Raw genomic sequence first — 17,767 nt, forward strand, 5'->3', positions numbered from 1 at the left:
ATGGTGGAGAAAAAAAAGTCCCTAAAAAACCACAGACATTTTTTTCTTCGTTGTCACTCACCGAAGCATTTGCTCTGGTTGGTGGCGCGGTCGACAAAGACCTTGGCAGAGATGACGTTTCCGAAGGGCAGGAACATCTGCAGTATCTCAGAGTCGGTGAACTCCTGTGGCAGGTGGTAGATGAAGATGTTACAGCCCTCAGGTCCTGTATGCAAACAGAAGAGAGTCACACACACAGATATGACATGACGAGACGAGACAAGACAAGACAAGACAGGACAGGACAGGACAGGCAATTGGTGAAATCTGAAGTGTTGAGGAAGATGTGAAAAATTGCTTAGTTAATGCAAGTATCATTACGTGCAACAATAATAATAATTATACATTTTATATATACTGAGTTCTTTTCCAAATACAAAGATGCTTTACATGATAACTTATTAGAAAAATTGAAAACCACAAGCACAGAAATACCAGAAAACAGCAGCAAACTAACAAAGAGAAACAGAACTCAAATCTATTTTCTTCAAAATTACACCTCAGAATTTGTGTTTAATGCACATATTTGTGAGGGAAAATATCTTTCAGACCGCTGAAGGTCATACTGAAGCTAACAGTTTTATAGACTGGATCTTCTGCGTGCCTTAAAGGACTGCACCACTATGTATATAAGTTCAAGTTTACTTCTTAACTACAAATCATATACTGTACTTGACACTTTTTGCTGACCATTTTCAAATGCATGCAGTACAGGTTTAGTTTTTTGGGTGTTTTTTCATACTACAGACTACTACATCAAGTCTGAATCCATTCTTGTTAGTGTTGCCTGGCAGTCAAATACATAATGATTGGAAAAGTCTGCTCTGCATTAGGAGAATATTGGCATGACAATAATGTCATTTTGCCCTGGAGGTCAAATTTAATTAGTCAAATTGGTTGAATAATCGAATAAATTGTTTAAAGTCGTTCTTCAAAGGAAATACACTCTCAGGTTTCAGCTTCTCCGATGTGAGGATTTGCTGATTTTCTTTGTTTAATATCGTTGTAAAATGAATATCTTTAGTGGGTCGGACAAACCAAGAAATATAAAGATGTCATCTTAGGCTCTGAGAGATTGTGATGGACATTTTTTTTTATTATTTTCTGACATTTTATAGACCAAAGAATCAAATAATCAACAATCAAAAAAAAATGGATAGACAGATTTGATGTTTACTGTGATAGATTATATAATTGAAGCAAGTTCCAAAAGTCACTAATACATTTTCGTATCATATACAAATCAATGGAAACTAAAGGAAGCCGCCTAGAAAGGTAGAAAAAAAAACACACTCAGCTTTTTAAGCACAGCAGCTTTGTTTGCAAAATGATTATCTTTGATGTAAAGGTGTGTGTGTGATTCGTGACAAATGGGGCTGAAACCTGCAAAACCACCGGTATGTTGCTTTTAAGATATGGCAGCGATTACCCCACATTTGTACACAGCTCTTTGAGTTTACCTTCTCGTTGCTGCAGCTGCTGCGGCTGCTGCGGCTGCTGAGCCACCAGTGTGGGCTGGTGGGGGAATGGCTGTCCCACCAGGCCGTAGGCAGCAGGGTAGGTGGCTGAGTGAGAGGAGGAACAGGTGAGCAGAGAGCAGCGCTGAGGCAGGCAGAGCACTGCTAACTAATCATTTTTTTTCCTTTAAAACAACATCTAACAGAGCTGCATTCCCACCTACTGATTTGCTAAAACTGGGAAGTGTTTTGCATACAGTTTGTCGTGTATGACTCATTCTATAAGTGCTGCAGGTTATTTACATTTTGTAATATGCGCATGTTTTGACTCTGTATGTATAGTAATTGTATATATGTATGTCTGTATGTACATTTCTACTTTACACATGCGGTGTTGGGTAGTTGGGGGAGTGCAAAGGTGATGTAGCTATATTCCATTATGTTACGTAAAAGTCCAGCTTTCTAATACTTATCAGAGGTGGCAGAAATTAATATTTGTAAGATTTTTTTGTTTGTATGCACATCTTTGAAATCAATTTCAATTTTCTCCTATAAACATTGATACCTTCAATTGCCTCTGCAGCATTATTATCAGTAGTAGCAGTGCAATCCTATGAATACATTTATGTCAAAATCTAGAGCTTCTCTGTAGGACATCTGAAACTGAGCCTCACCTGTGTAGTGCTGCATGCCTGTATAAGCTTGCTGCAGGGGATCCAGGACAGGACTCTGAGCTGTGACACAGTAAACACATCATCACTGACTGCTATATGCATGGAGGGGGGGGGGGGGGGGGGGGGAAATTCCTAAATGCTATTTGGGGCACATCAGCACGCTCCAAATAACATTTAATGCTTTAGTTTCATTTCATTTCCTCTTAATTAGACTCTCGCTGTTGCACATCAAAGAAGGAAGCCTGGGAATCTGTGGAGAAATGTTTCATGACAAAAAGAAAAAAAAAGCCATTCTTTGCTGTCTGGTGTAGATGCTTGTGCGGGATGTTGTGGTTGTACCTTGATAGGCATGAGCCCCATTGGTGTACAGGGCCTCAGTTGCTGATTGGCCGTTGGGTGGAGCTGGCACAGAGGGATAGCTGTTCACTGCGATTGGCGGAGGGAGAGCAGGGACAGGTGTGGCTGCGATGGAGGGCGGAGTGCTGGTACCTGTGGGAGTTCAGACGGCATAAAATACTAAATTCGCAGCAAGAAAAGAGTCAATTCTTGTCATTTATCAGATAAAAATATGAAACATTTGCTGCTCTTTGTTTCACTTTAAGTTAAAGTACTGAATACTGAGTGTTTTGGCTGCCTTGTCAGAGTATGTAAGCAATTTTCAGACAAAACTTAAGTAATTCTGACAACAATTGTTATTTATGACATTATATAGTAAAGACTTTAAGATTTAGCAGTGAATTGGTTCCAAATATGGACCCAACAAGGCCAGGCCAATAAATCTGATTGCTTATTGCAGATACAATACCGTGCAAACATTTTAGGCACTTTAGATGTTTAGATTCTTATCCGTAATGCAATACCATCAGAATGGCATCTGACCAGTCCCAAATATATTCTGCAGCATGACAAACATCCAGCCAGAGTCATAAAGAACTATCTTCAGCCACAAGAGGGACAAGGAGTCCTGCAACAGATGGTCTGGCTTCCACAGAGCCCTGATCTCAACATCATGGAGTCAGTCTGGGATTATATGAAGAGACAAAAGCAACTGAGACGCCTAAATCCACAGAATAACTGTGACAACTTCTCCAACATGCTTGGAACAACCGAACTGTGTGCAGGTGCACTGAGGAAAACTGCTGCTGATTTAAAGGCAAAGCATGCTCACACCAAATACTGATTTAATTTAGATTTCATCTGTTTATTGAACTTTGTATGAAGTTAATTGATAAATAAAAACTATTCATGGTATTATTTTTGAAAGCAGTGCCTAAAACTTTTGCACAATACGGTATATTCAAATGTCAAATATATGTTTGAGGTAGTTCATCCACCAGAGAACAAGTTTATTTTTTTTACTGTAAAATGTCTTGCTCACATATCTTGATCAAAATTCTTTAAAAAAAGTAATTTAAGAGACTCTTTAAGAGATCCTTTTGTCGGCCAATATATTATCTTATTTTTAAACTCTCAATATTGGTATCAGCCTCAAAAATACAGTATTAGCTGAGCTATACAATCAAGCAGGGTACAGAAACTCTAACTCACTCTCCATATTACTGTCATTTCTGCCTTAGATGTAAAAGCTAACATGGCTAACATAATGACAGACTGAGAAAAAAAAATAGATGTTTGTTATTTTGTCCTCTTAGGTCCACCTCTCATTGTGTATCTGTCCTCATATTTCAAGCAGAAATCTAATCAAAGCAGGCCGGGCCAGACATCTCAGCCTCTCATTACCTGAGGAGGGGGTGATGGATGCGATCGGCGTGGCAATGATGCTGCTGGGGTTGAGTGCGGCGAGCTGCTGCATCTGAACCGCCGCCACCGTGGCAACAGGAGAGAGGTAGGCCGACTGCGCCACCAGGGCCTGCTGCTGCATCAGCTGGAGGATGAAGAGGTTGAGAGAAGAGGAGACAGGAGGAGGAAGGAAGGAAGGAAGGAAGGAGTCAGAAGATGGGGAGAGATGGGGGGGAACGAACAAAGTCACATTCACATCGGTCCAGATTCTAGTCATAAAAATCGAATATGCTTAATAGAATTGCAATGGCTCCGGTCTGAGCCTCAATCAGGAGTCAATATGTATGAAGGCCACATCTCTGGATACTGCAACATGACACAGGCCAACTGTCCTTGATGACCTGTTCTGTTTTTGCAGACCACTGCAGACACTTTATCATCTTCATAGTCAGTCATTAAAGCCAAATCAGGCTAATAATTGCTCTTTAAATCATGTATTCCTGGTCTAAGCTGCAAGGTGAGAGCAACAACATTTAATCCTGCCTCTGCTTTTATGTAGTTTTTTAAGTATAGTTACACTTTGGTGATGATTCCTTTTTTTTTTTAAGTCAGCAATTTATTTATTCATTTTTTTAGTTTTTGATGAGGTTTAGTACACATCCATTACACAGTAAAAATGTTGTCAGACCTCCTTTAGCATCACAAATTGAATATATATAAATGAGCCATATCTGAAACCATTTGTACTGAACGGTCAATTAGCAAAGACGAGAGCGGTAATCTGACTTTATTTTAAAATGTAATTTATAATTTTTCTAATTAAAATAATGACGTTTGACATTAAAACTCTTCTATTAGAATCACATGAGTAAGGTTTACGTTTCCAAAAAGTTAAAGGTGAGTACATTTTGAAACAAATATTTTTGGTTTGATTTTCTTTTCTTTTCTTTTTCCTCATGCTTCGTATATGTATTACTGGAAGATGCATGTTTTGTAAAATAGCAGTGTCTTGTAATCTCATGTGGGATGGGTTAGATGTAAAAATAACTAACTAACTAACTAACTGTACTCTTTCTAAACTGAAAAGTAGTGTGTGTGTGTGTGTGTGTGTGTGTGATCCTCACGGCCTGTGTGTAGGCGTTGTAAGCCCCGAGGTGCAGGGTCATGGGACTGATGACTCCCAGCTGAGAGGCCACCTGCTGCATCCGCCGGAGCCCTCGCTCCTTCTCCGAATCAGCAAACTTCACTACCAGACTGGACGAGGCGCCCTGCAGAGGAAATGAGGAAAGAACTCCGTCTGTCTGACACTTTCTCACATCGCCACATCAGAAAAAATATCACCATATAACAGGTAATAGTGTTCTTGTGGTCTCTGGATCTTATACGCTGAACATGTAATCGCTACGTCCCTGGTTCGAGTCTGGTCAGGGACCTTTGTTGTAAGGTATCCCTCCTCTCTCCACTTCTTTATTGTCAGCTCTATACTGTCACTATCAAATCATGGCACAATATCTGAAAAATATTTTTTAAAAAACAGGTTATAGTGCAAAAATCTGTTGCTGATTTGACATTTTTTGTAGGTTACCAAACAACAATAAAACCTACATTTAAAAAAACAAATAAAATATCATAAAAAAGAGTTAAATATATATTTGTGACATAAAGGTAGTTGTTCTTTTAATTTAGTCGACCTGCACCTACAGCAGAAAAAGAGAGATGAGCACATTTTACAAAAACGTGGTCCTCACAGTGTGTGTGTGTTCATGCATGTGTGTGTGTGTGTGTGAGTGTGTGGAGGAGGGGGGGGGACAGAAGTGGTGACTGTTAGCTGAGTCACCATGTTGAGTGTCTTAAATAGCTGGATTTGGAGCATCTGAGTGTGTTTTTGAGTATATGTGTGACCGTGTGTGTAAGTGCAACTGGGTGTAGCTTCATAGTTTCTGTGTGTGTGTGTGTGTGTGCGTGTGTGCGTGTGTGTGTTAACGTGGACTCACCGGTAAAGTACGGCTCCCATGCAGAGCGTTGATGGCGGCCTGGGCCTCTGCGTTGCTCTGGAACTTTACAAATGCACACCCTACATGAAATGACACACCATTAAATGTGGCCTCACACACCCACACCCCCCAACCACACACACACGCACACCGGCACACACACACACACACACACACACACACTCACTGTATACAGAAATTACTTCCCTTTAAAAATACATTAGGAGCCATCTTACATCTAGTGCTTCATCAGTTACTGTGGCATCATTAAACATGGTCCACAAAACATTCATTGCTTCATGAATCACAGCCCGTAAACCACCAAACGCATCATTAGCCATGACCCATAAAACCTATTGCGCCATTAGTCATGCCTCATGCAACAAACGCAGAAAAATCTCACATCTGTGTTTGAACTGTCACCGTACTTTGATTTACATGGCAAATATCATTAGCATTGTTGTTGCTGACAATAGTCATTTACATTCACGTGATGGCAATGTGCTGAAAGGCTTAATGCTCAGGGCTGGATAAAAATCTGAACAGTAAAACAAAGTCAATGTGACTTTTACAGTCATGATCTGGCCCCAGTTGCAATAATTATCTGTGTTTTGGACACTGTGGTGGGTTAAGTTTAGTTACCCTGTTTATTTTTTCCCCCCCTGGTGGAGTGTGTGTCCTTCTCAGACATGATTTGACATTACCTTTGCTGGTGCCATCAGGCCCGCGGAGCACCGTGCACTCCTCTATGCTGCCGAAAGGCTCGAACATCTTTCTCACATCGGTGTCCGTCTGCTGTTTTCCCAGCATACCCACAAATAGCTTCCTGTCTTCTAAGGGGAAGGAGATCGCCAAGATGGGAGAAGGGAGAAAAAACAGGATAATGTGCGGATAGTACAAGATTAAAGAAGGAAAAATGTGGGAGTAGATGTTTTATGAGAGAGGTAATACAAGCAATGAAAAAGCAGGAGTCAACATGCGTACATGCATGAATAATAAAGAAATGGAAGTATGATAAGCAGTTTTCTACAAATCCACAAACCATGCCTGGCCTGCTATACTCGAGAGCGCCACCAGAGTGCAGTAGCATGAACATGACAACAAACAAACAGCATCTGGCGGTGACTCAAATGTTTGTCACCCTCTGTTTTGTCAGAGAAGCTGCTCCGTCTGTCCCCGTCTGTGAAGGATCAGACTCGTGTTTCTGCATGTTTCAGCTCATTCACTACAAATCACGTACACCTTACATTATCGCAGACTACTCCGTGAAGCATATAGTTTTACAATTTTTTTTATTTATTTTTCCTGTCACCCAGGCAGCCATTTCTTTCCCCATTTATTTTAGTAAGGTATGAAAATCATCTGTTGTAGCTCGAGATAGAAAATCGATCACATGGCATTGCCTTTGTTGTTTTGTTACATGATATTGCAGTTGAAAACGTGGACTGGTAAGAAAAGTCTGCCTGTATGGTGTGTTAATGAGGTGGATTTAAGAGCCACCTGCTAAAAGGGTACTGAGTTCACAAGCTATGTTGTCAGAAACTACAAGCCTTTTTCCACAGCAGACATTTTGACTCGTCTTAGTAGAAAAAGCACAGGCGCTACTACTAACATTAACGATGGCTCAGTTCTATTTAAGTGTCCCAGTAAGCCATGACAGTGAGAAAATGAGACTGTAGCAGCTAAATGGAATTTAGCCATCATTAATTTAATTTTTTTTACACCTGTGCTCTTCCTACTGTGACACAGCTGTGGTTCAGGAGGTTAGAGCGGGTCGTCCACTTATCGGAAGATCGGCAGTTCGATTTCTGGCTCCTCCAGTCCGTGTGTGGAAGTGTCCTTGGGCAAGATACTGAACTCTCTGATTGGCAGGTTGGGACCTTGAATGGTACCCCCTGTACCCATTCAGCATATAAAATGTGTGTGAATGGGTGAATGTGACTCGTAATGTAAAAAGTGCTTTGAGTGGTCGGACGACTAGAAAGGCGCTATACGAGTACAGTCCATTTACCATTTACGTCAAAAATGTCCTCTGTGAATAAAGGTCTATTAGAAATCATGGAGGCTGTGAAAGGGAGAATTTTCTCATTACTTATGTGCCAACTCTTAGAGCTCAGATATCACAGCTTTTCCACTACCTACCATCTAAAGCCAGTTTTAAGTGTGCGCAAGTTGATTTTTAAATGAAAGTACACTATGAGTTGTAGAAAATGTGGGAAAAAAACCCTGCAGAAACACGATCCTTTAAGTATTTGAAAAATCTAATTTTTCAATCTTATTTCTAGTCTAAATTAGATTTTGTGCTCACAAATGTTGAAAATGATTAAGTGACTGACTGAACATTTAAAAAAAAATCATCTTAACAGGTGACTAAATAAATCTGAAATCATAGTTTTGTTAACACAATAATCTGCCAGTGGGATGATAAAATCTTGCATGTTTCATATATAAATCAGCCAGTTTCTAGATATTTCTTTTCTTTAATCAAGTGATATTAATTCTGATGACGTGACAAGATATTGTCATGTTCTTAGAAACTGCACTCAGTAACCCGTAAAAGTAGTTTAAGTGAAAACAAGTCCTTAAGCGTGGATGCCAAACTAAATGGCTTGTTAAAATGGACAGTTTGGTGGTTTGCACAGTGAAGCTGTTCTTGTTTGGACAGGTGTTGTGTTCCTGAGTTTGGGGGACAGGTGTGTCTCTTACCCCCTCTGCTCTCGCTGTCTGCCGGCTTCACCTGGATCGGGCGGTTCATCTGGAAAGAAAGAGGCCATGAAGCATTTGCACAAGAAATATAAGAGAAATAAATGAATTTATATGCAAAAAAAAAAAAAAAAGACTTGAAAAAAGACAATACTAAATGGCAATTAATCAAAATGTGGCCACTAAATTACAAAACATGACATTCATATCTACAGACTTCATATAAATGCTTTATTTGTGTAATATGACGTAATAATGACACGTGTTCATGTATGGATGTTTGTGTCATGTGCACCAGCCTCCAACATTCACCCACTAATTTCCCTCCTTCCCTTTTTTTTTTTTTTTTTTTTTTTTGCCAACTCTACTCCAGCTGACACTGATATGTGTGATATTACATTCACGCAGCGTTGTACTCTCTCTCTCTCTCTCTGTCTCTCCCAACCTCCTCTTCTCTCTGAGTCTCTCTCAGAATCTGCTCTAATCCTGCCGTCTATCGCTCCTTCTCCCCCCCTATCACACAAAACCAGGAAAAGCACACACCCACGTGGGATTGGGGAAGTGATAAGATTAAGAACAGTCGCCGGCTAATCTGGATTACAGGAGCACACAGCATCAGAATAGTGAGAGATTCTGAGCCTGACGGAGAGGCAGAGACAGAGAGACAGAGAGAAAGAGAGAGAGACGAGGGGGGTTATAGAGGAAGGAATAATATCTAGGAGGGAAAAAAAACAAGGAATAAAAGAATGACAAGGAAAAAGGAGAGCACACACAACACAGAGAGGGATTAGGCGACCTTTTCATAATTCATCAAAAGACATGCCGCTGAAACGCCATTTTTTTTTCTTCATTTCTCCACAATTGTCGTCCCCATTATTTATCAGAAACCTCCTATATAAAACTGTGCACACACCAGTGCCTCAGAGCCTTGTCTTTCAAATGTATAGAGCAGGAAAAAAAAAAGGTGAAAGGACGTATTGAATGAAATGAAGAAAAGAAGGAACAAGAGGGGCCAAAAGGGAGAAGGGTGGGATTGAGAGGGATTGAGGAGCATATGGAGGAAAGGATGGACGTGGGGGATGTGTGTGTGTGTGTGTGTGTGTGTGTGTGTGTGTGTGTGTGTGTGTGTGTGTGAAGGGGAGGGGAGGGGCGGGTGATGTTGGTGAGGAGTTAGGGTGAGAGCAGCAGAGTGACACTCTGTTAACTGTGGCTTAATGAAGGTCTTAATTATGGAGCTGGTGACATTTCAGCCAGTCACTGATCCTGTGTCACTGATTAATCCGTTGTGATCAGTCACCAGGAGACACTATTGATTGGCGAAGCTGTCGCGCTCAGCCGCCATGACGCGCATGCCGCCAGCATCCGCACCACCGGCTGAAACACCTGCTGCAAAGGGCCCCCGTGTCTCCTCATTGAGAACGTCCAATTGATTGCACCAATTAATAGGACGACGGAGTAGACGGAGGGGGAAAAGTCTCCAAACCATCTTCTAATCAGTCAAGCAAATGCAGTCAGTGAATAGTAATTTATGTTTAAAGTATATTCTACTACATTTCATCTACTTAAAATGATAACATCTTCACTACTCACTAGTCCCACGTGAGAAAAAAAATCATGTACTTGTGGTGTTGTAAGGTGCTTTGGATAAAAGCTCTCAACAAATATCACTTATGTTCTTATAAAAGCCTCCATTCATTGTCTCTTGCCCACTATTTACCACTGTACCAATCTCTTCTCATGCTGTGCACTAATGCATTGAGTGCAACAACTAGTGTGCAGCACTACTTGCTACTGTCAGCCACTAAACTGACATATATGAGACACTCTTATACTGAGATAACGTTTGGACTGTCTGTTGTGTTTTTAATATTAAACTACACTTTGCTCTGTTCTTACTCTTCATTTATACTCTTTTATGTTGCTGTGTGTTTTTGAACATGCAGGACTGCAGAAACAGATATTTTAGACTTTTATACTGAATTAATGAGTCACCCATTCCCTGTTAATACATATTTCTAGCTAGTCTAAGGAACCTAGTAGACTTGTGGTTACTACATGATATTTTTTTTTCATTGTCTGTCTCTCTTTGTGTCACATTTATTTAATCCACAATGCTCTCTGCTTGTTCGTTTGTTTTATTTGTAGGTGCATTCTGTATTTTATGGAAAGAAAAGGTGAGAAAAGTGCCTTGAAGTATTTTTTAAATATAAATATATCAAAAAGAGAATGTGTATGAAAGCAAAGAAGGCAACTTTAAATCCATATTAATAGGTAATTGATAGTTAAATATACATGAGCAATTTTATTTTAATGATGAGGTATGAACCTTTTTAGCCAATTTTCTTTCCACCACACCAAAAAAAACATACATGCACATACATCATACTGTTTGGATCATATAGGCCTACATTACTAAATACTTGCTAATGTTTGCTAGCAAGCTCCACAGCCTATATCCACCAAAATTGGAATTGATATTTAATCAAGGTTGGTAAAAACCCTGGGGCCTTCATAACTAATACTGAAGACAGAATCTAGTTGTGCTCAGTGTTTGGGTCCTGAGAGACCAACATGAGTAGACAATTTTTATTTTCTGAGAAAAAAAATACTGTCCAGCTACAGAAGGAGACTCACAATGCAAAGATGAGAGATAATTTATAGTGAAATATCTCACTGAATTGTAGAAATCAGAGCTGAGTATGGCGACGACCTCATGGCGGTAGTCTAATGTGACATGTTTGAATGATAACATGTTTGAATGTTGGCCCATATTTCAGTGCAGGAAGACAAACAGTGAAGGCCGGCCGTGGTGGCGGTGATAAGGAGGAGCGCGGCAGATGGCTCAGGAGATTGGAATTAGAATATACAAGAGGGGAAAAAACAGTGAGAAGTGGAGGCCATCAAGGCTGTGCCACTTCAGATCGGCACAGCAACCGGCCCCGCTGCTCTGACGAAGACCAAGCTCGCATGGCCATCGTCATGACAACCCCTGCGATGAGCACACACACACACATACACACCCTTACACACACACACACACACACACACACACATCAGGTAAACAAGGTTGCCCTGAACTACGTGCGTAAGAGACAAGTGGAAAAAAAAAAAACAAATGAGGAGGACAAAGGGTGCTTCTAGGTCGGGAGATAGAGGGATTAGATGTACACGTGTGAGAGAGGAAGAGGAGGAGGAGGAGGAGGGAGACGAGAAGGAAAAATGAAAGACATCGGAAAAAAAAAAAAGGATGATGGAGGGATGGAGGGAGGGTTTGTGCCTGTTGAATGTTGGTGCTGCCTCGAGAGCAGATGCAGAAGCAGGGAGAAAAATATCTCCCTCTAAGCCTAAACCACTAACACACACTTTACAGTAATTTGCTCTCTCCCCTCCTCCTCCTCCTCCTCCTCCTCCTCCTCCTCCTCCTCCTGTTGCTCCCCCCCCCCTCCATCCACTCCCCTTTCTCTCTTAGGCTTGTTTACAAAAACAGTCCCATGCTGTGCACAGACAACACACAGGCAAAAACCTGCCTGATCAACAGCCCATTTCGCCAGTGTGTTTTTTTTTGCTATTTGCTATCCCCCCCACATGCACTCTCCGTCTCCAAACACGCGGCGATATCATACACAATCATCCTCCGACTAAAGACACACACATTGTTCCCACACACACACACACACAGTCCTGTCTTCTCCTGGCTGCCTCTCGCTGTCGGTCACAGCAACATGAGCACACATACTTAATCTTTTTCGCTCTGTGATGCCCTGGGGGATTTCTCTTAGGATTATGAGATATTAAATCCATAGATTATCCAATCAAATCACAGTTCGACCCCTTTGCTATAATGCATGACCCCCCCCCCACCACCACCACCACCACCATGCCTTCGATAGGCACCGAGGAGTGGCACTCGCTCCCCGTGTAAATACATTTTCTTCTACTACGGCAGCCTAAATGTGTTTTAGATAGAGGATCGTTTACAGTCGGAGTGAGTAAAGCGTATTGATGATGACATTTTTCCTCCCCTTTCTATTATGAGCCACAAAGTAGATGATAATCTGTATTCCCTCAGATCAACCCGGCCAGTGTTGTTAAGTCTATATAGCGGGGCTGCTGCTGGGTGAGGGTGACACATTTTCTGTCGCCGGTTTTCTCTCCAATTTCAATCCATTTTGCCTTGTCTGCCTTGAGAAGCAGCCGCTCTGAATGGTAAATATATCAGCGGAGACCATCTCCTGTGCTCTTTCAAGAACATTTACAGCAGGGAGGCAGGAGTTGGAGGTGGGTGGGGGGGAGGGAGGGGAGGTGTGGGGAGGAGGGGGTGGGGGGTGGGGGGTAGTATAGCTGGGTGGGGCGGGGGGCACAAAGACAATTTTCCATCTTCGCCTCCCCTCCGCTCCATCACACAGCGCTGGTCATTGCATCGCGCCGGTCGCCTAGCAACCTGGCATCCCTCGTACCAGCCGTCTCCAGGCAACGAGACCTGCGACCGTAATCAACCTGCCACCTCCCGCCTCCCCCCCCCCCTCCCTCCCCTCCCCTCCCCCCCTTCCTCCCTCCCCGTTCTGTTCCTCTTCTCGTCTCTGCTGCTTTCACTCCCTCACTTCTCCATCGTCCTCGTTGCAAATGCACTTACGCTGGGACGCACTTGTGAAACCACCCGGGGGGAAAGAAGAAGCACAGGTGGAAATTGGTATATTCACAGGCAAAAAAAAAAAAATAAAAAAAAGGGGGGGGGGGGATATTAATAGATGCAGATGATTGTGAGCTCGCACACAAAAGAGTTGGAACAAAGCAAAAGAGGCAGGGACAAAAAAAAAAGCATAGATGCACAAGTACGCTCTGATAATGTTTCCATGCGTGGATGCACACACAGATGCGCACACACACACATGGGCGGGCAGGCACACAAAGCGGGCCTCAGAGAGAGAGAAAGTCTCCTGAATTCAGCCAGTCGCTAAATCAATCAAACACAAAAGAGACTGACAGCACAACGCTTGTACAGTTCAATAATATTTAATCAATGATCCGGTCTACAGTGTCAAAGCCGCTTCCCCAGTGTCGTCTCCCTTCTCCTGCAGGGTTCACTAGTCTTGTCCAGGATCAAGCTGACAGTTCTTGAAGCCGACGTTCAGCCTTTTTTTGTCAGACAGCCAACAAAACTCCTTCAAAGTGGAGAAACTGAATATCAAAGAGTAAATTTCTAACAACACTGGAGTTGACTCTCAATTGTTTTGTCTCTTCTGACTGTTAAATATTCATGTCAAGTGTTGTTTGACTCGACTCAGTGGAGCAGAGGGGGAAAAGAACTGAATCATGGACAGATTTCTGTGTGTGTGAGTGTGTGTGAGTACAGATACGGTCCATGTCCTACTTTTCTCTTTTTTTTCTTCTTCTTCTTCTTTTAATTCGGACATGGTTTACACACTTTCACTCCACCGTGGCGCAGCGTGTATGCAGATGCACGCATGCACACTCATTAGATTACCAGCCCTATGCCAGAGTTTAAAGAGCCTAATGAGTTTTGTGACAACAACCCCTTTCCACTTCTGTGTGTGTGTGTGTGTTCCCTTAGCGCACACACAATCACACACACGCTCCCCCAACCCCCCGAAACATACTATTTCTCAGTAACAGATGTCTGTATTTAAGCTGATAAACACACTGCCTCAGTGCACCTCCAACCCCCTCCAACCTTACTGCCACCCACTGTTCATTATGTCAAACTTTCATTCATTTCTTCCTCCCCTCCCCCCACCTCCTTTATTGTCCCCCCTCCCTCCTTCATTTATCCAATTTCTCTCTAATTCACACCCATTTACCACCTCTAAAAATCCAATCTGCATCCATCATTACAGTCGCCCTGGAGTGACGTACAGAGGACGGGCCCCCCTTTTTTTTTTGTTGTTGTTGTTGTTGTTGTCGTCAGCCTTGTCCTGCACATAGAGGTCCTGCATCGTCCCCCGTTGCTCATTGATATGCATGCGTATGTAAATGAATCGACGCATGAATGCACACTTAACTCCAGATAGATTCATCAAGTGAACATATTCGCTCTGAGGCGCGCTAATTGCTATCATCATCATCATCATCCCCGCGACTCGCTGACATGCAAGATATAGGCTACATATGGAGGCGCTGCACTATCTGCTTATTGTCAGATACATGAAATAACATGTTAAAGGGTTACATGCTCATGGTCACATATCATAACAGCTCGTGTTCGGGGACGCAGTGAGCCAAATCTGAACATTTACCTTCTCTACCTTTCTGTATTCTTCTACATTAATTGCCTTCACTATAAAATATTGTCTATAATAGAAAGATTGAATGATGCATCTACAATGCTAACAGGTATATAAGAGACAGTTAGCATCACCCTGCAACCGTTCAAGGCCTGTGTGTATCTACAGCAGAACATTTGTTCAGATATTAAGGCCACAAATTACAGCTTTCTGGAACTACATCCGCCTATCTCATATCCTGCGTAAAAAGCCTGCGCTATATTTAGCATAAGCATTTATTTCAGACTATTGATAAAACCCCTCTGTCTGCTCCGAGTCCTTATGGCTGAGTAAATGTCAGGCTTAGTCAGATGTTCCACTCAAAGAAGGCTCTCTCCTCTCGTATGGACAGCTTAAACAGAGAGAGGGCCCTCGCAGCACAGATTTTACTCTCGCAGATAGTGAATGAAGAAACCTGAGAGGAGCCCGTAATAAACCCAGCAACTTCCATCCATCCATATCTCTGGATGTGTACTCTCCACAGGCACGGGAGAGGGGGGGGGGGGGAGACATGGGCATGAAAAAAAAAACACAAAAGCAAACAGACATTTACACACAGCCGCACACAGTTAGTGCAAACACCTGCCCTCCCTTCCCCCGCTGCACATGAACACACACACACACACACAGCTACTTCCTCACTAGGGCGAGATATTAAATAGTTATTGCATTTAAAATGAACAGTGTGGCATTGTTGCAAATATTAATTCAACTAAGTGAGTGTTGATGAGGGGCAATATATTGTGTCTCTACTGGAGCAGATAGGAGCTTTTAATGGCAAACAGCAACGCGGCTCATTCAACAGTTATAGATGTAGGTTTTGCTTCTTTTTTTTTAATGTGGCATAACTGGACGTTTCTGTCTCCATGAGCCTCACAGCAGCCGACAAGCCAAACAAACTAGTGTCCGCCTGGGACAGTAGAGCGATAAAGCGATAAGAACAGAGGGGACATGAGCACAAGATGTCCAAGCAGGACAGAATGAGACTACAGCTCAGGAGCAAATTCTCTTCCCCAACCTCCATTTCCACACATCCTCTCAGAGTGAGTCTGTGTTATTACTCCTGTCTTTTTTTTCCTCTCCACCTTTCTTTCACTTTTTCTTTTCTTGCTCTCGGCTCAATGTGCTTTTGACACTCTTCCTCCCCCTCTCACTTACAGACGGACTCTCTCACCTGAAATTAAACACAAGGCCAGGTGCCACTCCGATACAACCATCTGTTCGCCCCTGCCTGACTTCTTTCTTTCTTTCTTTCTCTCTTTCTTTCTTTCCATTGTTAGCAGAGAATAGCAAAGAAAGGAAAAAAGCAGTTACTTTCCAGAGAGGAGAAATGCTTAAAAAAAAAAAAAAAAAAAAAAAAAAAAGCAAGAAGTGTTAATGACATCCTTCAGCTTTCTCCACATTCAGGTGTGCTTTCAGTTGAGCTCCCTCCTCACAGTCCTGTAATTGCTTTCATGTTATTTCTTTTGTATCGCCCCGGCCATGAGATGCCAAAGTTAATTATTCTTTGGCAGTGCAGGTGCAATTAGATGACAATTACACCACAGCTGGTAGCAGGGGTGGGAAGCGGTTCTTGTCCGTGTGGGCGTGTATGGAGCTAATAAGATGGTTTTCGTCTTTTTCTTTTTTTCTTTTTTTTTTTTTAGCAAGGGGGGAGGTTGGGGGGGGATTGCGAGAGAACACAGGAGGGTTTAGCTTGTTCCACACGGCTTAGAGGTAAAGAGGTTGTGAGGAGGAGAGCCGCTGGGGTAGAAACACAGGGGGGAGAAGGCTTTTAGCCAAGGGGCATTGGGCCTGCTGATCCCCCCAACGAGAGGTCAGGAAGGTCATGCTACTGTCACGCTAACAATGGGATTTCTTTTGTTGCCAACCCAATACCAGCCTGCTCCTTTAAACTGTCTCTAGGTCCCCTTCTCCCAAAAAAAAAACCCCTTCCTGCCATTACAACAAAATACTAGTACTGAAATGATTAGTCAATCAACAGAAAATGTATTGTAAAAAACAACAAATCAAGAAATCATTTCAAGTCATTTATCAGGAAAAATTAAAAATATTTGCTGGTTCAAGCTTTTTAAATGTGAGGATTAGCTTTTTTGTGGTTTTATATCCTTGTAAATTGATTATCTTCCGGTTGTGGACAAAAAAAACAAACAATCTAACAATGTCAGCTTTGAGAATTAATCAAAAAATATGAAAACAATCATTTGTTGCAGCCATGTGCTTGTTCACCTGCTTCCTCATTCTTCTCTCAAAAACTATGGCCATGAGCTGCCATTCAGTAGAGGAAGAAAAAAAAAAAAAACAGAAAAAAAAAAAGAAGTGAATGATGTAGATTTCAACAAAAATAACCAAAAGGAAACAGGGGTGAAGCCTTGTTAGTAAAAGAGGAAGCAGCAGCAAGTCTGGGAGCACACTCTGTCTTAGTAATTCCTTGCCTTGTCGCCTTGTCTCTCATACAGTCGGTTATTATAGAGACGCGGCTGTCATGTCATATTTAGCTCTGGAAATGTCATTTGGCAGCACACCTGCTGCCTGGCTATGCTAATAAAGCTAGGTATAACTTTGATTAGAATTCAGAGAGAGAGATGGATAGAAACAGAGGAGGGTGACGGAGAACACGGAAAGGGAGAGCGAATGGGAGAGAGACATCAGAGAGAATACGAACTGGCAAAGTCACTCCAGCAGCGAGCCTCATAGCTGTCTCTCTCGACCCGTGACATGTAGCAAGATGACTCATGCCTTAACTGGATGGATATGTCTGGATGCATCACATATGAAACATAAGAGGGAGAGCAGCCTCTGACCTTTATTGGAACATATCAGCTAAAGGGGAAGTTTGGCCCGCGTGTCAAACTCGGTTAATTTTTCTGTGTCACTCT

At 42.2% G+C, this 17,767-nt stretch overlaps 1 protein-coding gene across 3 annotated transcripts in view; it reads right to left on the minus strand.

The window, feature by feature from the left end:
• The window catches only part of celf3a (cugbp, Elav-like family member 3a), a 34,384-nt gene that overhangs the window by 6,483 nt on the left and 10,134 nt on the right, over positions 1-17,767 (minus strand). For 2 of the 3 annotated variants that reach the window (XM_042435750.1, XM_042435751.1), the window contains 9 exons: positions 8,611-8,659; positions 6,609-6,737; positions 5,905-5,984; positions 5,035-5,178; positions 3,911-4,055; positions 2,510-2,659; positions 2,171-2,230; positions 1,500-1,604; positions 62-205 (listed from right to left, as the gene is read on the minus strand). In XM_042435750.1, the coding sequence (XP_042291684.1) occupies positions 62-205; positions 1,500-1,604; positions 2,171-2,230; positions 2,510-2,659; positions 3,911-4,055; positions 5,035-5,178; positions 5,905-5,984; positions 6,609-6,737; positions 8,611-8,659 (1,006 nt within the window). The remainder of the gene's footprint in view (positions 1-61; positions 206-1,499; positions 1,605-2,170; positions 2,231-2,509; positions 2,660-3,910; positions 4,056-5,034; positions 5,179-5,904; positions 5,985-6,608; positions 6,738-8,610; positions 8,660-17,767) is intronic. The other variant, XM_042435752.1, reaches the window with a different exon arrangement.

Source organism: Thunnus maccoyii, chromosome 15 (assembly GCF_910596095.1).
Source record: "Thunnus maccoyii chromosome 15, fThuMac1.1, whole genome shotgun sequence".
In the NCBI taxonomy this organism is placed as follows: Eukaryota; Metazoa; Chordata; class Actinopteri; order Scombriformes; family Scombridae; genus Thunnus; species Thunnus maccoyii.